This window comes from Canis aureus, chromosome 1, assembly GCF_053574225.1.
Source record: "Canis aureus isolate CA01 chromosome 1, VMU_Caureus_v.1.0, whole genome shotgun sequence".
NCBI lineage: Eukaryota > Metazoa > Chordata > Mammalia > Carnivora > Canidae > Canis > Canis aureus.
The window spans coordinates 112,359,509-112,384,584 of record NC_135611.1 but is presented as its reverse complement, the minus strand read 5'-3'; the positions used below and the strand labels follow the sequence as shown (position 1 = coordinate 112,384,584).

Genomic DNA, 25,076 nt, shown 5'->3' with positions numbered 1-25,076 from the left:
CCCTTACACGCCCGTGGGATCACACCAACACATCAGGAAACAGTGAGTCCAGGTCCAGTGCAGGAGCTGTGGATCGGCCACTGAGGGGAGGCCTGGGCATTCCCCGCACTGACTCTGATCGTTGATGAAGGTAATTTAGTTCTTGAGTAAAACCATGAATTCTCCATTTGCTCTCCCTTCCCAGACCAGAAAACCTGCCTTGAGCTGTGGATCCCTAAGAAGAAAGGTCTGATCCACCAGCTGGTCTCAGGGTCCAAGATGCCTAATAAGGCCCCCTGGGTGGAGGAGGAGGAGATGGGGCCGTGGCTGCAGACAGACCCTGTGGGATTGTGATCTGCCTGCTGCTCTGGTCTGTGTGACTCTGATCCAACGTCTCCAACACTCTTTGCCTCAGTTTTCCCCAAATCAAAATTAAGTAAATGGCTTTCGATTTCGTGTGTTCTCTGTAATTAACCTAAATCTTTCACAATTACCTGACCTAAGGCTGGCTATAGAGGAGCTGCCCAATAAACATCTGTTATTTGCCTCTGTCAGAGACAGTTCCCTGGGCCAGATCCCAAGTGCAGGAGTTACTGCCAGGAACATCTTCTCTCCTCTTCCTTCCTGGGGGTGCTGACCTTCCTCTGGGGTCTCCTGTCCTCCAGGGTGTTCACCACTGTCTCAGGAACCTTGCCTATCTCTGCTCTCCACCCCACCTCTCAGGTGAGGGACCAGGCTCTGCCCCTCCCCAGATTCTGAGCCCTAGCGGGTGACCCGCTCAGGAACCTCAGGACTCAGGCACCAGGAGATCATTGCTCCCAGTCAGCCCTGCCAGGAAGTCAAAACCCAAACCTAGCACAGACTCCCCTAGCTTGGTCACAGGAGTCAGAAGCCATGAAACAAACTCTAGGGAGTGGCTTTCTGGCCTGAGCTTCTATGTGAGGATCCCAGGGGACCCATCATGCCTGGCGCTAACTGGGCCCTGCAGGGTCTTTCTCAGAGTCATGATCACAGACAGGGAGGAGCTCCAGGGGCTGGACTGAATCTGTCTCCCTTTGCTGAGTTACACCTGTCAGGCTTGTTCTCTTTCCAGGGAATGTCTGCTGGAATCCTGGAAGTGAATTCTGATCTTTGGAAATGTGTCTCCTCTGTGTTCCTGCAGTAAATGCTTGAACCACTACAGGGACATAAAGCAGAGAGGGATGGAGGCCCAGTGCAGGCCTGTGAATCCTGTGTGTGTGAAGTAGAATTCCCCCCACCCGACACCAGAGGTGAGAGAGGCAGTACTCACGGAATACTCGGAGCTGTCCCCGTATTAGTGCAGTTTCAAATTTTTGGTTTATGATTTGTAGGATGTGGGATCCGGCATCATTCAGGGTGATGTTCTGGAACAGCAGGGATCCGTTGGGGTATATTGTCTCTCTGCCGCTGTATGCAGGCCCCGGGGTAGTGATTTTGGTGTCTATTACATATAATAGAATTTTATGGGTCGGCAATGCAGTTTCCCCTCTGAACCAGGTAAGGCTTGCTGTATCCCCAGGCAGATTGAGGACCCGCAGAAGAGCATCCTTCCCTTCAGCAGCATTGGGAGGCACAGACTCCACAGTGACTTGGGCAGTGGTGGGCGGGTTCCAGAAGGCTAAGAGTGAGACTACGAGGAAAGAGACGGATCAGTGTTTGGACCTGTGTTTTGGGATAGAGAGCTGGGGCCCTGGACATGGAGCAGATTCTAATCCCCCAGCTTCTTGGTGTGGGTGTGTAAACATGCATACATACCTGGGTGACTGTTTATGTCTCCTGCTGGTCAAAGTCAGTGGAATGATTATGCTAATTCCTGGCCTCTGAAGGTAATTTCCTCTGTTTTGAACCCTCTCCCTCAGATGTCTGTGGCTCGGACTGCCCTCAGATACCTGCTCACACTCAGGGGTTCTTGGGAGAAGCCTGTCCTGACCACCTCCTTGACGACCTTCTGTCTTAATGTCCTGACCTTTCCCTGCTCTGTTCCCTTCAGGGGGCTTGTCCTTACCTGACATGACTTTCTAGATGTCTCTGCGGGTCTGTCTTCCTCCCAGAGAAGTGAGCTCAGGGAGCAGGGACTGGTCTGCTCTGTGCTGTCCCCCGGGGTGGCCCGGCTGCAAATACCAGGGCTGAGCGTCCCCAGGGCCCTCCGAGTCTGGCGCTTATCGGTCAGGACCCCAGGGTGGTGGCAAGGCCAGGGTTTAGGGTCCCTGGGTGTGGTTCCCGTCAGGTTGCAAAACTGAGTCCCCGGTGAGGAGGCCCTTGGGACCCAGCCCCTCACTCCCCACTTGCAGATCCCGAGGCCGCCCCGTCGCTGAGCCGGCTCCCCCGCCCCGCCCGCCGCCCCGTCCCCCGCGGAGCCCCGTCCGCCCCCCCAGGCCCCAGGCCCCAGGCCGCCGCTCCCCCGGTCCTCCCGCCCCTCCCAGGGGATCGGCCCCCTCACCGGCCAGCAGGAGCTCCTGCCAGGGGCCGCGCCCTGCTCGGGGAGAGGCCGAGGGGGGCTCCATGGTGCCCGCTGCCCGCTCCGTCCGGCCGGGGTGAGAGCAGCTGCCGCCGCGCAGACGCTCGGGCCCCGCGGTCCGCCCCACAGCGCCGCGTCCTTCCCCCTCCGCGCGGGGCCGCCTCTGGGGGCGGGGCCGGGTCACGCGGGCCGGGCGGGGGCTCGCCGCCCCCCCCCCGACGGCAGGTCCCGGGGTTCCCTTCCTCTGTCCCCGTGGGGGTCCCCGCAGCTGCTGAGGCCTCCGGTCTTCAGCGGGGATTTCCCGGCAGACGCGAGCGCGCGCACACGGCCTGCTTGGCCCGAGCACGAGCCCGGGGCGTCGGGTCCGGGGCGCGCCCCGCAGCTGGGGGCGAGGTGCAGGGTCCGCGCCCCCACAGCCCTCCCTCCTGGCCCTGGGGCTTCCCCCTGCAGAGCGGGAGCCCGCGGCCGCCTCCAGAGCCTGTCCCGGGACGTCACCCCCACCGGGCCTGGGGATCACCTGGGGAACGTCATCAAGACTGCGGAGACCCAGGTGACCCCTGGACAGGCTGCTTTAGCAGATGCGCAGCCAGGCTGAGACCCCGGGACGTGGCGCCGGGGCCGCCTCTGCTCTGCGCCCACGGAGGGAGGGTCCGCAGATCCTGTGGAAAAGCAGATCTGACTCGGCAGGTGTGGTGTGGACCCCGGAGCCTGCATCTAACCAGCTCCCAGGGGACGCGGATCCTCCTGGCCCGGGGGGCAGGCTTTGAAGAGCCGGGCTGAGGGGGACCCGGCTCCCTGAGAGGGTGACCCTTGTCCCTTCCCTCAGTGGCCTGTGCTGTGTCCTGGCCTTGAGTCTGTGGGCACCACACACACAGCCCAGGGTCCCCAGGTCCAGGGGATCGTTTCCCTTGGTAACAGAGAAGCCCAGCTGGGCCCGGGTCTCCCCAGTGATCTCACCTGCTCTGGGGAGGATGGATTTCCTCCTGGCAGCAAGGTCACCGAGAGGACTCTGGGGGTGAGAAAGGGGCAGGCTTGGTGATGACTGGTGAGGATCCAGTGTCCATCCCTGGGTGTCACCTGCCTGGCATATGCTTCCAGGGACAGAGCCTCAGGACCAGGTGTCTCATTTCAGTCACGAGATAGGAAGGGGGTTTCCCTCGTGTCCAGGGAAGAGAAGATGGTGGTGGCAGATTAGGTGGCTTGAGGTTCTCTGGTCCGCAGAGAAGGATTTGAGGAGCCCCTCCCTCTCAGACTCAGTTGGCTGGACTGTGGCCCAGAGACTGTTCATGTGCTCCTGAGTGTGCCGGCAGCCTGTGTCCTCTGCCTGGGGAACACTCCTGTGGTCACACCAGCTCCCCCTGGCTGATGGAGTAAAGTGGGGGCTGTACAGGGACCCCTGATGGATCGGGATACTCCAAAGTATTTGTCAGGACACAACAGGCACGTGGGAAGGACCAGAGGGTCTGTTGCAGAAAGGATTGAAATCAGGCTCCTGCTCCAAGTCTTTAGCCAAAGCCAGCTTAGGGGTTTCTTTTCCTGGGTGTTGCCTGGATGTCCCCCTGTCTCCTCCTGGAGGCACTGCCGGGGGCTGCACCCGGGATGCACCGGGCTCCAAAGGATGTGGGTGGCCCTGAGCCCTGGGCAGAGGTGAGGGCTGGTCAGCCCGGGGCCTGGTCCCTGTGGGTCCTAGACTGCCTGAGTCCATCCCAGGGCAGGGTGAGCCTGGGAGAGGACAGGCACTGTCCAGAAGATTCCTGAGCCTGTGTCAGGAGAATTATCCACCCAGGGATGTGTTCCCTCAGAGGAGCTCTCTGTCCTCCAGATTTCAAGGCATGATCCTGTATGGACTTTTCAGAGTTTGGAAGAAACACACAATGGGGGTCTGGACACCACAACGCCCTCTCTCCTCATCACAGCCCAGGGGTGGGGGCACTGCCTTCAAGTCATCTGTGTCCCTGTCTGTCTTCTCTGCTCTGGGTGTCCCCACAGGAACCAGGAGCTGGAGCGGCTCCACCCAGACTCAGCTGAGGGATCCCAGGGCTGCCTCTGGAAAGGGGAGGAGACCCTCAGCCCCTTGGATACAAAGGCGGATCTTGGGTTCTCCTGTCCCACCTGCAAGGAAATGTCCCCTGGTTCCCCAGGCCTCCATGGGCTGCTGAGAAATCTTCAGGGAGACACAGCAGGGGTCTCCACAGACCAGGGGCCCTCAGGATGAGGAGCCTGGGAGTCAGGAGCAGGAGGACTGTGCGTGTGTGAGACTGAGGTGGGTCAGGGCCTGCTGGGCTGTGGGGCCCTGAGCAAGGCTGTTGGCAACAGAGCGGCTCTGCCGCCCTCTGCTGGACAAGGAGGGAAGGAGGGAAGACAGGGTCCAACCCTGCAGTTGGCTATTTTTAGAAATTTGTACTTTAAGTAATATTTCATATATGTATTTGTAATTTTAACAACGTTATTGAGATATAGTGGACATATAGGAAACTCACCAGGGATGCCTGGGAGTTCAAGTCTGCCTTTGGCTGAGGTGATGATCTCCTGGTTCTGGATGGAGCGCCACGTGGGACTCCCTGCTCAGTTAGGATTCTACCTCCTCTTTTACCCCTCCCTCTTGCTCCCGCTCTCTCTCCCGGTAAAGAAATAGGTTAAACTCAACCTATGTAAAGTACACAGTTTATTACGTTTTCCCATGTGCGTGCACCACAGACATCATTCCTACGTGAAAGTAGTGAATATGTCCCTTCCACTCAAAAATCTCCTCATGTCCTCTGTATTCTCTTCCTTTAGTCCCTCTTAACCCTCCTTACCCATGTTCACATGAACCTTACATTTTATTGTTGTTATACATTTGTTTCAATTTTTAATTTAAAAAAATTGAATTATATAATACGATTTAGCTCCTGAGTAAGTTCTTTACTTGGTGTAGTTTAAAAAAATTCACCCAGGGCAGCCTGGGCGGCTCGGTGTTTGGTGCCTGCCTTGGGCCCAGGGCATGATCCTGGAGGCCTGGGATCGAGTCCCGCATCGGGCTCCCCGCATGGAGCCTGCTCCTCCCTGCCTGTGTCTCTGCCTCTTTCTCTCTGTCTCTGTCTCTCAATAATAAATAAATAAAATCTTTTTAAAAAATTCACCCATTGGTACATTTGCTTTGTGGATTCACCATTTTTTCTCTTTACACCCTTAGTTGTATTACACTGGAAACATGCAGAAAGGTCTTTTTCAAAAATTCATTCACTCACTTAGGGACATTTCTGTTGTTTCCACCTCTGGACTATTACAAGTAGACCTGCCAGGAACTTTTGCGCAGCAGTCTTTGAGATGGGTGTGTGGTCTCATTTCTCTTGGGGAGAGTTGCACCCAGGAGGGCAGTGAGGGGATCGCTGAGGAGGCACATGTTTACTTTGTTGAGGAACATGCTAGATTGTTTCCTAAAGTATTGTAATTTAATTTCTCACTAGCAATGTATGAGAGTGCCCGCTGCCCTCATGCTCAACAACACTAATCATGGACAGTCTTTTAAATTATTTTCCAGTCTGATGTATGAGAAGTGGCATCTCAGGGTGCTGTTTGCTTTGGTTTCAACTGTGAAAACATTTATCATTGTCTTTTATCTTCCTTTCACTTTATTAACAGGTCATATGAGATCTAGCCACTTAATAGTGTTACATTTTACCTATATACTACATCCCCCTCAACCATTCATCTGCGTAGGACATTTAAGTTGTTTCCATATCTGGGCTGTTGGGAATAGTACTGTAATGAGCACTGGTGTGCTCCTATCTCCTCAAGATATTGCTTTTGATTCTTTTGAAGAATTATCTAGAAGTGGGATTGCTGGATCGTATTGTAGTTTTATCTTCAATATCTTGAGGAACCTCCATACTATTTTCCAGAGTGGCTGTAGCAGCCTGCATCCCCACAAACAGTGTATGAGGGTTCCCCTTTTTCTGCATCCTCACCAACATTTACGGTTTCCTGACTTGTTAATTTTAGCCATTCTGACTGGTGTAGGGTGATAACTCATGTGGTTTTGATTTGTATTTCCCTGATGCCAAGTGATATGGAGCAGTTTTTCTTGTGTCTCTTGGCCATTTGTAGGTCTTCTTTGGAGAAATGTCTGTTCAAGTGTTCTGCCAATTTCCTGACTGGATTTTTTGTTCTCTGAGTGTTGAGTTTCATAATTTCTGTTAGATTTTGGATACCAGGCACATACTGAGAATAAATTTGCAGATATCTCTTCCATTCCGTAAGTTTCCTTTGAGTTTTGTTGTCTGTTTCCTTTCTTGTACAGAAGCTTTCTATCTTGATGCAGTCCCAAGAGTTCATTTTTGCTTTTCTTTCCCTTGTCTTTGGAGACATGCTAGCCCATTTAAAATCAGATCATTTGTTTGTTTCGTTTTTACTATGCTGTTGTAGGAGTTCCTTATATATGTTATATATAAACCCCTTATCTGTACATGTTCTGAAAATGTTTTCGCCCATTTGCTCGGTTGCCTTTTCATTTTGTTCATGATTTCCATTGCTGTACAGAAACTGCTTAGTCTGATATAGGTCTACTTATTGATTTTCATTTCTGTTGCCTGTGTTTTTTGTGTCATATACATGAAGTCATTACCAAGAAGAATGTCATCAATCTTTTCGCCTATGTTTTCTCTTAGGAGTTTTACTGTTTGGGGTCTTTAAAAAATTATTTGTTTATTCATTAAAGACAGAGAGAGAGAGAGAGAGAGAGAGAGAGAGGAGAGAGAGGCAGAGACACAGGCAGAGAGAGAACCAGGCTCCACACAGGGAGCCCGATGTGGGACTCGATCCTGGGACTCCAGGATCACGCCCTGGACTAAAGGCAGGCACTACACTGCTGAGCCACCCAGGGATTCTCCACTGTTTAGGGTCTTATATTTAAGTCATTGATCCAGTTTGAGTTGATTTGTATATGTGTAAAGTAAGTGTGCCATTTCATTCTTTCGCATGTGGCTATCCACATTCCCCAGTATCATTTGTTGAAGAGACTCTATTTCCCACTGTGTTTTCTTGACACCCTTGTTGAAGATCCTTTGATCATACATGCATGGATGTCGTTCAAGGCTCTTTGCTTTGTTCCACTACTGTTTCCCTCTGTCAATACTGGTACCTGGCAGACAACTGGTTCTGAACTGGGTTCAGCTGCTCACACCTCAAGAATCCACACTTGAGAGACAAGTGATGGTAGATGCACTCCTTGGAGTGCTGTCACCATGCCTTACTTCTATGATGATAGCAGTTTTGCAAGTAGTTTGACATTAAGGAGAGTGATGCCTCCAGCTTCATTCTTCTTGCTCAAGTGGACTTTGGCTATTTGGTGTATTTTGCAGTTCCATTGATATTTGAGAATTGCTTTTTTTCTCTTTGAGAAATTCTGTTGGCGAGTTGATGGGGATTACATTGCATCTGTAGGTCATGTTGAAGACTATAGATATTTTAACACAAATTTTCCAACCCATGGACAGGTGATAGCTTTTCAATTATTTGACTGTGTTTCAATTTTTTCATCAATGTCTCATAGATTTCAGTGTGTTTATCTTTCCCCTCCTTGGTTACATCTAGTCGAAATTATCTGATTGTTTCTTTTTCTTCTTCCTCTTTTTCACAGGAAACTTTGAATTATTTTACTTAGCTGTAAAGAAGTTAGTTGCAACAAAATTTCTTTTCTGTGAGGATAGCTCCCAACATGTTCTTCAACACAGGAAAACATTTACTGTTCAATTTCATTGAGAGTCTTCCACAGAAAGCATACTGATAGACTGAGACTATCACAGTGTCTGTTCCACTCTATTATTTTCAAGTATACTTGCAATTTCAAAGGTGTACCAATTCAGAGGTGTAAGAAACTTCATTGGCTTAGATACAGAGCTTAGGAGGGTGAAGGCTGTGAATGGCTCTTTTCATTTAGTGCATGCCTGATTTTCCATTCTTCATACATAAACAGAGAGTGCCTGCTTTTCATGGACCAAAAAAGAGCAAATCTTCCAAGGAATGGAACTTACCCTGGCATTCTCTGAGGTATGAAGCCAATCCAAAGCCAAATGCCAAGATACCAGCCAGTGTATTTTTGGGCAATGATCTAAACAACAGACTCTGCTTTCTTGATGATGGCAAATGGGGCCTTTGTCTTGCTTTCCATGAGTAGACACTGAAGCCACGTTGTCTATGTCTTTGCTTCTCTTGTAGTTGAGTGTACTCTGCTTATTCTTTGACCCAAAATTGTGGGGTTTGCGGATTGCCTCCCAGGCAGTGTCTCTGGTGCCCACAGAGCAGAGCTCACCTGCCTCTGCCACTACAGATGGACTATTGCCTGCCTGCAGGTGCCTGCCTCTACCCTTCATGGGACCAGCAGAACAAAGTATGTCATAGTTCCTGATGCCTTTGTAAATGGATGATTTTATTTATTTTCCAGATAGTTTCCCGTATGTTCCTTGCAATGTATATTGTAAATGCACTGACATCTGTATATTGATTTTGCATCCTGAAACTTCTATATTTGTTTATTTTTCTGACAGTTGTTCATGTAACCTTTAGTGTTTCTATACAAAATACCATGTCATCCACAAATAAAGACAATTTTACTTCTTTTCCATCATGAATGCTTTTTTATCTTTCTCTTGTTTATTTGCTCTGGAAAATACTCTCAGAACTATGTCAAATAGATGTGGTGATAATGAGCACCCTTGTATTGTTTCTGGTTCCATAAGGGAAGCTTTCCTGAAATTAAAAAAGAAATGAAATGAGATGCCATCCAAACTGGAGGTACTGACGATGAGGGTTAATGAGGTAGAAGAAAGAGTGAGAGACATAGAAGATAAGTTGAGAACAAGGAAGGAAGCTGGGGAAAAAAAGAGAAAAACTATTAAAAGGCCATGATGAAGGGTAAAGGGAAATAAATAATAGCCTCAGAAGGAAAAAACTATGTATAACTAGGATTCCAGAGAGTGCCGAGAGGGACAGATGGCCAGAAAGCATATTTGAACAAATCATGGCTGAGAACTTCCCTAACTTGGGGAGGGAAACAGGCATTCAGATCTAGGAGAGAGGAGGCTTCCCCACCCACCAAATCAATAAAAACCATTCAACACCTCGACATTTAATAGTGAAACTTGCAAATTCCAAAGATAAAGAGAAAATCCTTAAAGCAGCGAGAGACAATAGACTCCTAACTTACTGGGGAGAAATATTAGATTAACAGCAGACCTCTCCACAGAGACCTGGCAGGCCAGAAAGGGCTGGCAGGATATCTTCAGGGTCCTAAATGAGAAGAACATGCAGCCAAGAGTACTCTATCCAGCAAGGCTCTCATTCAGAATAGAAGGAGTGATAAAGAGCTTCCAGGATAGGGAGAAACTGAAAGAATATGTGACCACCAAACCAGCTCTGCAAGAAATATTAAGGGGGACCCTGTAAAAGAAAGAGGAAGCCCAAAGAAATAATCCGCAAAAACAGGGACTGAATAGGTATTACGATGACACTAAATTCATATCTTTCAATAATTACTCTGAGCATGAATGGGCTAAATGATCCTATCAAAAGATGCAGGGTTTCGAACTGGATAAAAAGCAAGACCCATCTCTTTGCTGTCTACAAGAGACTCATTTGAGACCTAAGGACACCTCCAGCCTGAAATGAAAGGTTGGAGAACCATTTGGCATTCAAATGGTCCTCAAAAGAAAGCTGGGGTAGCCATCCTTATATCAGATAAATTAAAATTTATCCCAAAGACTGTAGTAAGAGATCGAGAGGGACATTATATCATAATTAAAGGGTCTATCCAACAAGAAGACCTAACAATCATGAATATTTATGCCCCCAATGTGGGAGCTGCCAAGTATATCAATCAATTAATAACCAAAGTAAAGACATACTTAGATAATAATACACTAATAGCAGCAGACTTCATCACAGCACTTTCTGCAAATGACGCATATTCTAAGCACAACATCACCAAAGAAACAAGAGCTTTGAATGATACACTGGACCAGATGGATATCACAGATATATACAGAACTTTCCATCTGAATGCAATTGAATACACGTTCTTCTCAAGTGTACATGGAACTTTCTCCACAATAGGCCACATACTGTGTCAAAAATCAGGTCTCAACTGATACCAAAAGATTGGGATTGTCCTCTGCATATTTTCAGACCACATGCTTTGAAACTAGAACTCAATCACAAGAAGAAATATGGAAGACACTCAAACACGTGGAGGTTAAAGAGCATCCTAGTAAAAGATGAATGGGTCAACCAGGATATTAGAGTAGAATTAAAAAGATTCATGAAAACTAATGAAAATGAAGATACAACCATTCAAAAATCTTTGGGATACAGCAATAGCAGTCCTGAGAGGGGAAATACATCCCAATACAAGCATCCCTCAAAAAATTGGAAAAAACTGAAATACACAAGCTAATCTCACACCTAAAGGAACTGGAGAAAAAACAGCAAATAAAACCTACACCAAGCAGAAGAAGAGAGATAATAAAGATTCAAGCAGAACTCAATGAAATAGAGACCAGAAGAACTATAGAACAGATCAACAAAACCAGGAGTTGGTTCTTTGACAGAAGGGAAGCTTTCAACCTTTCACCATTGTATATGATGTTTGCTGTGAGATAGTCAAATATAGCTTTTATTATGCTGAGGAGTGGCATCCTCTATATTATTCTATGCTTGTAATTTCTGCATATCTGCATCTTTGACAAAAAATGCCCACTGATCAGAAAGGATTACACTCTTGCACTATTGGTGGGAATGTAAGGCTGGCAGTCACTCTGGAAAACACTACAAAGATTCCTCAAATGTTAAGAATAGAACTTCCCTGTGATCCAGCAATTGCACTGCTAGGTATTTACCCAAGGGATACAAAAATACTAATTCGAAGGGATACACTCTGATGTTTCTAGCAGCATTATTTACATTAGCCAAATTATGGAAACAGCCCAAACATCCAGCAGTTGTTGAATGGATAAAGATGATGTGGTGTGTATAATATAATATACCATTATATGTATATTATGACTCAGCCATAGAAAAGAATGAAATCTTTCATTTCCATCAATGTAGATGGAGTTAGATTGCATTATGCTAAGTGAAAAGGTCAGTGAGAGACAGAGAAATACCGTATTTCACTCCTGTGGAATTTATGAAACAAAAAAAAATTAGAGCATAGGAAAAAGGGAGAGAGAATTAGGAAAACCAAGAAACAAACTCTTCACTACAGAGAATGAATTTATGGTTGTCAGAAAGAAGGTAGGTGGGGGGATGAGTGAAATAGAAGATGGGGATTAAGCAGGGCACTTGCTGTGATGAGCACCGGGTATTGTAAGGAAGTGTTGAATCACTGGATTGTCATCTACGAAAAGCCCACAGCAAATATCATTCTCAATGGGGAAGCACTGGGAGCCTTTCCCTTAAGATCAGGAATAAGACAGGGATGTCCACTCTCACCACTGCTATTCTACATAGTACTAGAAGTCCTAGCCTCAGCAATCAGACAACAAGAAGAAATAAAAGGCATTCAAATAGGCAAAGAAGAAGTCAAACTCTCCCTCTTTGCCAATGACATGATACTCTACATAGAAAACCCAAAAGCCTCCACCCCAAGATTGCTAGAACTCATACAGCCATTTGGCAGTGTGGCAGGATACAAAATCAATGCCCAGAAGTCAGTGGCATTTCTATACACTAACAATGAGACTGAAGAATGAGAAATTAAGGAATCAATCCCATTTACAATTGCACCCAAAAGCATAAGATGCCTAGGAATAAACCTAACCAAAGAGGCAAAGGATCTATACCCTAAAACTATAGAACACTTCTGAAAGAAATTGAGGAAGACACAAAGAGATGGAAAAATATTCCATGCTCCTGGATTGGAAGAATTAATATTGTGAAAATGTCAATGTTACCCAGGGCAATGTACACGTTTAATGCAATCCCTATCAAAAAGCCATGGACTTTCTTCAGAGAGTTGGAACAAATTATTTTAAGATTTGTGTGGAATCAGAAAAGATCCCGAATAGCCAGGGGAATTTCAAAAAAGAAAACCATATCTGGGGGCATCATAATGCCAGATTTCAGGTTGTACTACAAAGCTGTGATCATCAAGACAGTGTGGTACTGGCACAAAAACAGACACATAGATCAATGGAACAGAATAGCGAATCCAGAAGTGGACCCTCAACTTTATGGTCAACTAATATTTGATAAAGGAGGAAAGACTATCCACTGGAAAAAAGACAGTCTCTTCAATAAATGGTGCTGGGAAAATTGGACAGCCACATGCAGAAGAATGAAACTAGACCATTCTCTTGCACCATACACAAAGATAAACTCAAAATGGATGAAAGATTTTATGTGAGACAACATTCCATCAAAATCCTAGAGGATGGGGATCCCTGGATGGCACAGCGGTTTGGCGCCTGCCTTTGGCCCAGGGCGCCATCCTGGAGACCCGGGATCGAGTCCCACGTCGGGCTCCCGGTGCATGGAGCCTGCTTCTCCCTCTGCCTGTGTCTCTGCCTCTCTTTCTCTCTCTCTCTCTGTGACTATCATAAATAAATAAAAATTTAAAAAAATCCTAGAGGAGAACACAGGCAACACCCTTTTTGAACTGGGCCACAGTAACTTTTTGCAAGATTCATCCATGAAGGCAAGAGAAACAAAAGCAAAAATGAACTATTGGGACTTTATTCTTTTTATTTTTAATTTATGATAGTCACAGACACACACAGAGAGAGGCAGGTGAGTGTGGGCAATTGAATGTTCTACCAGGTGAGTGTGGGCAATTGAATGTTCTGGTCCCTGAAGCCCAAAGGGGCCGTGGGTTTGCCCAAGCCTGCCCTAGGCTGTGCTCTCAGTTTCAGAAAATAGAAGAGCAAGGGGAACAGGGGGTAGTAGGGGGAAGAAGGGGCTTGAGGCAGAAACATGCCTCATGGCCAAGGTCCCAGAGAGCGGCCAGGTGGGACTAGAACCTGAAAGCCACACAGATAAGTTCACAGAAGGTTACAGGGGCTCAGAGGCCTCTTCTTGTTTTACAGGAATTACAACACCCTGAGAAAAACATTTACTGCCAGATCAACCACAAAGCAGAAGTGGCTTCCTAATTACCTCATGGCACTTCTCCTTCCTATCACAGCTCCTGCTGTGGAGCTGGGCAGGGAGTCCTAACAGGAGAGAATGGGTGTTGGTAGCAGAGAGGAAGGGTCATTTCTCTACAGGAGTGACCAGTTCCGCCTCTTGAACAGCATTCTACAAATCTTTTGACCCATAACCCTCTCCCAGACCACTCCCCACTGTACTCCCTGCACCATTCCTGTTAGCCCAGGACCCCTGGGGCCCACCCAGCCCATGGCTGGAATCCAGGGTTCAACTTTGGCTATCTCAGGGGAATAAGAAATCTCAGGCCGGGGGTGGAGGGGTGCTGGATCCTGCCTCAGAAGAGGTACATTCCTGGCCAGAATGGGACTTGCCTTGTCCGGGCTAGTCTAGGGGAGGCAGTGCATGCAAATGAAGCTAAATTGTTTGCTGGTCCTACCTTAAGCTGAGACAACCTGGATCCCAGTGAAAAGAGTAGGAGAAGGAGTGAACTTACCGGGTATGTGCACCTGCTGGCTGGACCATGGCCTGGGAGCAGAGACAGAGGTCAGCACCCAGAGTTGTGAGGAAGCTTGGGCCTACCATCCCAGGTAGGGACAGGTCCTGAACTCTCAGGGACCAGGGAAGAAGCAGCACCTCCCAGGGAGAGACCCATCGGCCTTTTAGGGCACTGAGAGTGCCAGGTTATGACCCATGATCCAAACTCTAGAGGTCAGGGATATGGACAGTGGAGTCCTCCTGTGCTGAAGCCCCAGAGAAAGGTCAGAAACCCCATGGGTGACTCCAGGATTGGACACTATGGGGCGGGACTATGGAGCTCCTAGTCACACCAGGGCTGAAGAGATACTCACCGGGGGTGGAAGCTGGGATCCGGAGATCTTTGAGATCACGACAGGCACTGACCCTAAGAAAGATCGGCTTAAGTGTGAGGGTTGCAGGGCGAGGTCACAGTTTTGTTGTTATAGTTGGGGATAAGGAGGAGAGTCAATCAGGCATGAGTTACAGAAACCCTCTCTCCACCACTGTTGTTTAGCAGGGCAAGGGCCCAGGAGAGGGGATAAGGAAAGGCATTGGAGCAAGTCTGTCCTGGACCCAGATAGGAAGCCTTAGAGGTTGATGGTATCTAGGAGAATGTGTCCTGAAAAACGATGAACCACCCAGGAAAGATATAAAACATGAGGATTTGAATGTGTAGAGGGGGCAAGGCTGCAGCATCATGTTCAGGACATGTTGGGAACCCTGGGGATGCTGGATCCCTGAATGTGGGGCCCCTGCTGTGTATTTCCCTCGCCCCCTAAGGCCAGGAGATGCTGTATGTGACAATGACCCATCCTCTATCTCCATCTTCCTGGAAGAGGCATAAAGTACATCCCAGGACCTTCCCTAGGTGATCCCAGGTTCTCTGGTCTCACACAAGTGAGCGTGATGTTGTCATGGTTCCTGCATCTGCAATTTGGGGTGACCATCCCACGTGCCCTGTCAGGTTCTTCCACTCTGCTGTGTGAGCTTCCCCAGGACCTCCCTTACATCCTGAGGCTGCAAATCCCCCTCACAGGACTCGTGGACTTAAATAAACCATGAGAAATGCCCTTTATTGAGCCCTTACTCCTGTCAGCACTGCTGTAGATTTGCCAAGTGAACCAGGACCACCCTGAGGAGCTGTTCCCCAATTTTGTCTAATTTACAACCAACTAGGCTGTGAAGGAAGCATCCAGGACTGCAGCTGGCAAGGAAGGAGCCAGATGGAATGAGATGGACAATCCAGGGGGCAGTTGGGAACCCTGGAAGAGCCACCAGAATCCTAGGTCAGGACTGGCTCTCCCTCCTGCCTGGAAGTCAGCTGTGGGACAGGATCAGCTGTGAGAAATGCCATCATACCGTCCACCCCTTGTGCGGAGCAGGAGACACCCCAGGGCAGCCACGAGTGCTAGTTCGAGCAGAACCCCAAGTGCAATGCCAATGATGGACCCCAAAGGGAAGCCTGTGCTGTTTCTTTTGTCTGAAATATGTAAAAAGGGAAGGGAAGGTGTATGAAGTCAAATCTGGGGATACCACGAGGGGCCAAGAAGGAAGGGCCTGCTTATGGAGGAAGTCAAGGCCACTGAGGTCTGGGTGGTTGTCACCACAGAGTTCTCACCCTCAGACTGCTGCATCACATCTCTTCCTGATGAAACCATGAAATTTCTCTAATTCTCATGTTGTCCCCCATCAGTACCACCATTCTGTTCATCTTCCTATCACAAAATGCTTCTCCCCTGTGTCTTCCCTTTCATTCTCATTGATACTCTTAAAGGGAGACCCTTATCTGTCCACTCAATGCTGATTAAAGGGAATAACATTACCTGATGACTTCTGAGGGCAGTTCTGTGTAAAGCACTTTGGATATACTTTATTTTTTTTTTAATTTTTATTTATTTATGATAGTCACAGAGAGAGAGAGAGAGAGAGGAGAGAGAGGCAGAGACACAGGCAGAGGGAGAAGCAGGCTCCATGCACCGGGAGCCTGACGTGGGATCCGATCCCGGGTCTCCAGGATCGCGCCCTGGGCCAAAGGCAGGCGCCAAACCGCTGCGCCACCCAGGGATCCCGGATATACTTTATATTTAATCTCATCTGCTTCTCTGCTCTTGAGGGTGTAATCCCTACTGTGCAAAATGAGCGTCTAAGTGTGGAAAGGGCTTAACTAAATCAGTGAAGGTCACAGACCTGTAATGTGAGAAGACAACAGTGAATCCCAATTCCACGTGATATTACAGCTAATAACAAAAAGGTTAATGACAACATAATAGTTGCTAAATTTGATTGAGTCCCAAATTTGTGTATGAAGCTGTCTCAGGATTTCATCTCATGAGCTCATATTAACAACCCTCACAACAGCCTTAAGATCCAGCTGTTGTTTCCACTTTTATAGATGAGAACACTCAGGCTCAGGAGCTTGAGTGTCTTTCCCAAGGTCCAACAGCTGGTACATATCAGAACCAAAAGGCTACAAGATTATTCTTAGTCTGGTTATCTTATCCACAAAGTCCTACAGGCCTACATTTCCTGCAGGTCTTTATCCGTCCCATGCCAGGAAAATATACAGGAAGGAAAGTGGAGGAGTTGAAGGTCACTCAAAGCTCACAGTCACACTGAGGGGATCACTTTAGCTGGAACTAACCACGTTGGAGACCTCACACTGGTAATTCCCAGCAGCCTCCCTCCTGACAGGCCTTATGGCCAGGATGCCTTTGAACCGGGACAGCTCCATCCACTCTATGAGCTTTAGATTCTGCCCATTGAAGAACCACTGGATGGAACCCCAGTGTTATTTGTGGAGCAGATCAGGACCACAGAGTCTTTCTGTTCTATGGCATTGGCATTATGTTCTATGTCTATGGCATTTCTGGCCTGGAGAGAGGGCTGGTTCACTGGATCTGTGGAGAAACAGAGGTATGGAAGGAGCATGAGCCTGGAGCTTAGGCCTATGCTCTTTCCTCTGAGATCTTGGCCAACCTAAGACCCCAGTGAGCTATGTAATGGTGACTCGGGGAATGGCCTTGTTACCTGCAGAAGGATGAGTGTCTTTGTTCAAGTGTTGAATGTAAGGAGAGGGCTATGCCTCCCCCTCTGGCCCTCACATTGCCTCATTCACGTGTCTGCTCCGACTGGACAGCTCTGTAGTATCAGCAGCAGGAACATCTCCTATATCCATGTGTCCATAATCCTCATCATCAGGTGGAATTTTTCCCCCATGGATTCGTTTCTTCAATTTTTGTGACTTTATTTATTTTTTATTTATTTATGATAGTCACACACACACAGAGAGAGGCAGAGACATAGGCAGAGGGAGAAGCAGGCTCCATGCACTGGGAGCCCGACGTGGGATTCGATCCCGGGTCTCCAGGATCGCGCCCTGGGCCAAAGGCAGGTGCTAAACCACTGCGCAACCCAGGGATCCCAATTTTTGTGACTTTAAAAGCTCAGGCCTCTTTCCTTACATCCTTTCATGGGGGAGGAAGCCTCACAACCATTCCCTCTCTGTGTCCAAGGCAGCTTTATGGAAAATAGGGAAGGTAATTTACTAAGGAATGAGACAGGCTTCATAGCCTAGGATTCAAAAAGTTTTCAATCTACAGGATTTCTCACTCTGAAGCTTTTCACCTCCAGATCTGTGGATTGACTCTCATGGCGAAAACCTCCTGTAGAGAAGTGGTTTACTATATACAGAATACTGGCACCATTAGGAATACAAGAAACTACCACATCATAATAAAGATATATATTAAATGCCTATAGCTAGCATCATACTCTATGATGAAACACTGAAAGTGTTTCTTCCAGATTACATAGAAGATAAATATGTCATTTAAACAAGCTGTAATCAACAGAGTTCACAAATCCAAGTCAAAATAATTAGAAGGAAATAAACAGAATACAACCAAATTGGAAAGAAATAAGTACAATTATGTCTGTTTGCAGATGGCATGACATTACATGTCTAAAGCAAGGATCACCCTGAAAACTGTCAAAATCATAAATAATTTCAATAACTTTGCAGGATACAAAATCAACATACAAAATCTCTCTGTTGTTAGCATTAACAACAAACTACCCCCAAAAGAAATTAACAGAAATGTCTGTTCATGTGTTCTTCACATTTCTTAACTGGATTCTTTGGTTTTTGGTTGTTGAGTTTGAAAAGTTCTTTATATATCTTGGATATAGCCCTTTTTCTGATGTGCTAATTGCCAATACCTTCTCCCATTCTGTAGGGACTTTGTTGGGTTTTGTCAACTGTTTCCTTTGGTGTGCAAAGCTTTGTATCTCAATGAAGTCCCAATAGTTCCTTTTTGTTTTTGTTTCCATTACCTCTGGAGATCCGTCGAGCAGAAAGTTGTGTTGCCGAGGTCGACGAGGTTACTGCCTGTATTCTCATCTAGGAATTTGATGGATTCCTGTCTCATGATTAGGTCTTTCATCCATTTTGAGTTTATCTTGGTATATGGTATAAGATAATGGTCCAGTTTCATTTTTTTCTACAAATGACTTTCAAATTTTCCAAACACCATTCCTTGAGGAGACTGTCTTTTTTCCAAAGAATATTCACAAACAGACATTTCTCCAAAGAAGCCATACAAATAGCCAACAGAGACATGAAAAAAAAAATGGTCCAACACTTGGTATCATGGAAATACAAGTAAAACCACAATGAGATATCACCTCACGGCCATCAGAATGGTCACATTAACAAGTCAGGAAACAGCAAATGTTGGTGAGGGTGCAGAGAAAGGGGAAGACTCGTACACTGTTTGTGGGGATGCAGGCTGGTACAGCCACTCTGGAAAATAGTATGGAGATTCCTCAAGAAGTTAAATATAGAGATACCTCATGACCCACCAATGCACTACTAGGTATGTCCCCGAAGGACACTAATGTGATCTGAAGGGACCTGCATTCCAATGTTTACAGCAATAATATACAGAGTAGCCCAACTGTGGAAAGAGCCCAGATATCCATTGGTAGATGAATGCATAAAGAAGGTATTGGCAAATAGCATATATATATATGAATATATATATGAATATATATATTCATATATAGATGAATAAAAAGTTATATATATGTATATATGCAGGATGAAATATTACCTAGCCATCAAAGGGATGAAATTTTAACATTTATATCAATGGAGATGGAACTGGGGAGTATTATGCTGAGCAAAATGAGTCAATCAAAGACAGACAATTATCATATAGTTTTACTTATGAAGAAATTCAGACACACACACACACAAAACAAATATTGTTAAGGTTCCACTTACACAAGGTACTTAGAATAATCACAGTAATAAGCGAGAGCAGGCAGGGTGGTGGTTACTAGGCTTAGGGGCAGGAGTGTTTAATGGATGGTGGTAATGGTTGCACAAAAATACAAATATACTAATATTACTGAATTGTATACCTAAAATGCTTAAAATGATAAAACTTATGTATATTTTATCACATCAAAAAATGGTAATCGAGGAAGAAAGGAATTTTGTGTAAGGTCACACAGTAAAAGCCAGACCTAGGATCAGAAACTAAGTGTATTTGATTCACAGACTTAGGTCTTCACCACACTCCCATTTTGTTTACTGAAATGGTCCCTGATTCTATTCTGTTCTCCTGCCCTCTGGGCCTTCTATCATTTGCACATCACTGGTAGAGTTATCTTCTCAGGGAGATGTAACACAGGACAAGGTGTCATTTACCTTCCACATCCAGCCTGACAGGGTCACTTTTGCAGAAACTGACCGGATTGGAGACCTCACACTCGTATTTCCCGGCATCCCCCTTCCTGACAGGGTCTATGGTGAGGGTGCTGTTGTCCTGGGACAGCTTCTTCCTATCCGTGAGTATTAGAATCTGGCCATTGAAGAGCCACTGGATAGAGACCCCGGTGTTACTTGAGGAGCAGGTCAGGACCACAGAGTCATCTTCTGTGACTGTGGTGTTGCTGGCAGTGAGAAGGGGTTGGGACACTGGCTCTGTGGAGAAACAGAGGAGGTGACAGCATGAGAGTGGGCCTGGGGTCTGGTGACCCAGCGAGCTCTGTCAAGGTGCCCCTGAGGATGGCCCTGCTTCCTGCACAAGGTTGAGTGTCTGTGTTCAGGTGGCAGTCTGTCAGGACTGGGCTGTCCCTCTAACACTGGCCCTCTGTCACGTGTCTGCTCTTCCTGGATATCTCTGTACCGTCAGCACCAGGAACCTTCTAAATCTCCATGTGCAGCATCCTCAACATCAGGGGGAATTTTATAGCCACTGGCTTCTTGGGAACATTTCCTGAGCTTTCTGAAAAGATCAGGCCCTCTCTCTAGTATGGTGTTTTACATAGAAAGGGAAGGCATTTATTTCTCTTTTGTAAAATAATTTATTAGAAAATGAGAACAGCCCAGCCAGTCTTTCTGAGCTTAGGTTTGGAGAAGCTCCAATCTAAAGGGTTTCTCAATCTGAATAAGACTTTTACTTCCTGCCTGTGGATTGACTATTACAGGGAGAACCTCTTTAGAGTAGTGGTCACAGTTTTCACAGAAGGCTGGTACTCTTAGCTGTGGGCATAAATATGTACTTTGGCATTGCTCCTTCTGTGCCATGAAGGGACGTCATGGGGGCATCTACCTATATTGCAGTGGGCACCATTATGCAGTGTTCTCTCAGTGTTGGATCAAATGTGCTGGGGTCATACAGTGTTAGAGAACTGGGAGACTGCAGAGTCAGGACACAGTAGAGGGGCTGCATCAGGACTCTTTCTTTCCCATTCCCCAGTGGTCTCACTGCAGAGATGCTCTGGTACAACTGGAGACACAGTTTGGCCAGATTACAGACAGGGGTGACTGGAAGGGTGGAAACCAGGTTATTTAGTAGTTAAGTGTCTGCCTTTGACTCAGGTCATGATCCCAGGGTCTGAGGAAGTCTGGGGAACCACTGGGAAGAAAGAGTTTCACCAGGAGGAGGATATGAGTCAGGAGTAAAAGGCACGAAATGAGCCCATGAGCCTATGGGGACTGCAAACCTGCTCCTACTGCCTTTGACTCCCTGGATGAGTCACGTAGAGAGTAGATCAAGGGATCATATGTCCCTGTCAGGTGTGTTCCACTTGTTACAGTAACAGAGGGAAAAAGCCCTGGATGATGGCACAGTGAAAGATCATTCTCCTGGTGACCTGGTCAAGCTGGCTCCTCACGGAACCTGGCAGACGCTGCTGCTCTGATTTCTGTGTCCTCCAGGCAATAGCCTGGGAGGGTGGGCCTGGCCACAGGGTTTATCAGAAGAATCCAGGAAAGGCTTAAGGGTAGAGGGAGCTGCACAGAGCAGGACTAGTCCCAGCCGAAGAGGAGGAGGAGGAGGAAGATGAAGGAGATGGAAGGAGCAGGAAGCCAGAAATGTCCCAGGCTGTGAGCAGGGGGGGTTACAAGTGACTTCAAAGACTCCAGGAAGAACCCACAGCTGACCAAGGGGCAGGGCCAAGGCAGCCCTGCAAATCCTCCCATGGCCAAGCAACACCACAGGCGTCAGGAGACTCGTCTCGGGGAGTGGCCTAAGGGGCTGGTGGTCAAAGGGACAGAACATGGCTCTCAGTCCCTGAATGGACAGGGAGCAGGTATGGCCAGGATCTCCTAGGACTCTGCATCCAGGGACCAGATATGAAGAGACTGAATCATTCATTCATTCCTTTCCTCCTTCATGAAAGAGCAATTGAGATGTTGGGTCTTGTGCGGGTTCAGGGTACATGGTCAGGAGGAGAGGGCGGAGTCCTTTCTCTTACACGCCCCTGGGATCACACCAACACATCGGGAAACAGTGTGTCCAGGTCCAGTGCAGGAGCTGTGGATCGGCCACTGGGGAGGCCTGGGCATTCCCCGCACTGACTCTGATCGTTGATGAAGGTGATTTAGTTCCTGAGTAAAACCATGAATTCTCCATTTGCTCTCCCTTCCCAGACCAGAAAATCTGCCTTGAGCTGTGGATCCCTAAGAAGAAAGGTCTGATCCACCAGCTGCTCTCAGGGTCCAAAGATGCCTAATAAGGCCCCCTGAGTGGAGGAGGAGATGTGGCCGTGGCTGCAGACAGACCCTGTGGGATTGTGATCTGCCTGCTGCTCTGGTCTGTGTGACTCTGATTCAGTGTCTGCATCGCCCTCTGCCTCCATTTCCCCTCAATCAAAATCAAGTAATGGCTTTTGATTAGCTGTGTTCTGTGTCATTAACCTGAAATCTTTCACAATTACCTGACCTAAGGCTGGCTATAGAGGAGCTGCCCAAATAAACATCTGTTATTTGCTTCCATGAGACACAGCTCCCTGGGCTGTATCCTAAGTGCAGGAGTTACTACCAGGAGTGCTGACCTTCCTCTAGGGTCTCCTGTCCTCCAGGGCGCTCAGTGTCTCAGGAACCTTGCCTATCACTGCTTTCTGCCCCACTTCTCAGGTGAGGGACCAGGCTCTGCCCCTCCCCATATGCTGAGCCCTGGCGGGTGACCCGCTCAGGAACCTCAGGACTCAGGCACCAGGAGATCATTGCTCCCAGTCAGCCCTGCCAGGAAGTCAAAACCCAAACCTAGCACAGACTCCCCTAGCTTGGTCACAGGAGTCAGAAGTCCTAAAATGGGTGTAGACAGGAGCTTTCTGGCCTGAGCTCTCTTGAGGATCCCAGGGGACCCATCAGGCCTGGCGTTAACTGAGCCCCACTGGGTCTTTCTCAGAGTTATGATCACAGACAGGGAGGAGCTCCAGGGGCTGGACTGAATCTGTCTCCCTTTGCTGAGTTACACCTGTCAGGCTTGTTCTCTTTGCAGGGAATGTCTGCTGGGTTGGAATCCAGGAGTCAAATTCTGATCTTTGGAAATGTGTCTCCACTGTGTCCTGCACTAAATGCTTGAACCACTACAGGGACATAAAGCAGAGAGGGATGGAGGCCCAGTGCAGGCCTGTGAATCCTGTGTGTGTGAAGTAGAATTCCCCCCACCCGACACCAGAGGTGAGAGAGGAATTACTCACGGAATACTCGGAGCTGTCCAGGTACTAGTGCAGTTTCAAATTTTCTGTTTATGATTTGTAGGATGTAGGATCCAGTGTCGTTCAGGGTGATGTTCTGGAACAGCAGGGATCCATTGGGGTATATTGTCTCTCTGCGGCTGTATGCAGGCCCCGGGGTAGTGACTTTGGTGTCTATTACATATAATAGGATTTTATGGGTCGGCAATATAGTTTCCCCTCTGAACCAGGCAAGGCCTGCTGTATCCCCAGGCAGATTGAGGACCCGCAGAAGAGCATCCTTCCCTTCAGCAGCATTGGGAGGCACGGACTCCACAGTGACTTGGGCAGTGGTGGGCGGATTCCAGGAGATTAAGAGTGAGACTAGGAGGGAAGAGAGGGGACGGATCAGTGTTTGGACCTATATGTTGGAATGGAAATCTGGGACCCTGGAGGTAGAGCAGGTCCTAATCCCCCAGGCTTAGGGTTAGTGCGAGCATGCACAGTATCTGGGTGTCTGTGTGTGTCTCTTGCTGGTCAAGGTCAGCTACATGGCTGTGCTAAAACTGGGCCTCTGAACTCATTTCCTCCTTTTGAACACTCTCCCTCAGATGTCTGTGGCTCTCTCTTGATTGCCCTCAGATACCTGCTCACACTCAGGGGCTCTTGGGAGAAGCCTGTCCTGACCACCTCCTCTGAAGATCTTCTGTCTTAATGTCCTGACCTTTCCCTGCTCTGTTCCCTTCAGGGGGCTTGTCCTTACCTGACATGACATTCTAGATGTCTCTGTGGGTCTGTCTTCCTCCCAGAGAAGTGAGCTCAGGGAGCAGGGACTGGTCTGCTCTGTGCTGTCCCCCGGGGTGGCCCGGCTGCAAATACCAGGGCTGAGCGTCCCCAGGGCCCTCCGAGTCTGGCGCTTATCGGTCAGGACCCCAGGGTGGTGGCAAGGCCAGGGTTTAGGGTCCCTGGGTGTGGTTCCCGTCAGGTTGCAAAACTGAGTCCCCGGTGAGGAGGCCCTTGGGACCCAGCCCCTCACTCCCCACTTGCAGATCCCGAGGCCGCCCCGTCGCTGAGCCGGCTCCCCCGCCCCGCCCGCCGCCCCGTCCCCCGCGGAGCCCCGTCCGCCCCCCCAGGCCCCAGGCCCCAGGCCGCCGCTCCCCCGTCCTCCCGCCCCTCCCAGGGGATCGGCCCCCTCACCGGCCAGCAGGAGCTCCTGCCAGGGGCCGCGCCCTGCTCGGGGAGAGGCCGAGGGGGGCTCCATGGTGCCCGCTGCCCGCTCCGTCCGGCCGGGGTGAGAGCAGCTGCCGCCGCGCAGACGCTCGGGCCCCGCGGTCCGCCCCACAGCGCCGCGTCCTTCCCCCTCCGCGCGGGGCCGCCTCTGGGGGCGGGGCCGGGTCACGCGGGCCGAGCGGGGGCTCGCCGGCCCCCCCCCCCGACGGCAGGTCCCGGGGTTCCCTTCCTCTGTCCCCGTGGGGGTCCCCGCAGCTGCTGAGGCCTCCCGTCTTCAGCGGGGATTTCCCGGCAGACGCGAGCGCGCGCACACGGCCTGCTTGGCCCGAGCACGAGCCCGGGGCGTCGGGTCCGGGGCGCGCCCCGCAGCTGGGGGCGAGGTGCAGGGTCCGCGCCCCCACAGCCCTCCCTCCTGGCCCTGGGGCTTCCCCCTGCAGAGCGGGAGCCCGCGGCCGCCTCCAGAGCCTGTCCCGGGACGTCACCCCCACCGGGCCTGGGGATCACCTGGGGAACGTCATCAAGACTGCGGAGGCCCAGGTGACCCCTGGACAGGCTGCTTTAGCAGATGCGCAGCCAGGCGGAGACCCCGGGACGTGGCGCCGGGGCCGCCTCTGCTCTGCGCCCACGGAGGGAGGGTCCGCAGATCCTGTGGAAAAGCACATCTGACTCGGCAGGTGTGGTGTGGACCCCGGAGCCTGCATCTAACCAGCTCCCAGGGGACGCGGATCCTCCTGGCCCCGGGGGGCAGGCTTTGAAGAGCCGGGCTGAGGGGGACCCG

At 48.9% G+C, this 25,076-nt stretch overlaps 1 protein-coding gene across 6 annotated transcripts in view; it reads right to left on the bottom strand.

Annotated features, from left to right (window-relative positions):
* LOC144284770 (cell adhesion molecule CEACAM8-like) overlaps window positions 1-24,429 on the bottom strand; it is a 79,473-nt gene extending 55,044 nt beyond the window's left edge. For 2 of the 6 annotated variants that reach the window (XM_077849761.1, XM_077849803.1), the window contains exons 1-3: window positions 24,266-24,429; window positions 23,093-23,452; window positions 19,809-20,084 (exon numbers count right to left, since the gene is read on the bottom strand). In XM_077849761.1, the coding sequence (XP_077705887.1) occupies window positions 19,809-20,084; window positions 23,093-23,452; window positions 24,266-24,329 (700 nt within the window). In that variant the 5' untranslated portion in view covers window positions 24,330-24,429. Of the gene's footprint in view, window positions 1-1,270; window positions 1,631-2,440; window positions 2,744-19,808; window positions 20,085-23,092; window positions 23,453-23,831; window positions 24,034-24,265 lie in introns of those variants that run through there. The other 4 variants (XM_077849771.1, XM_077849781.1, XM_077849792.1 and 1 more) reach the window with 4 other exon arrangements.
* Window positions 24,430-25,076: the final 647 nt, after the last annotated feature.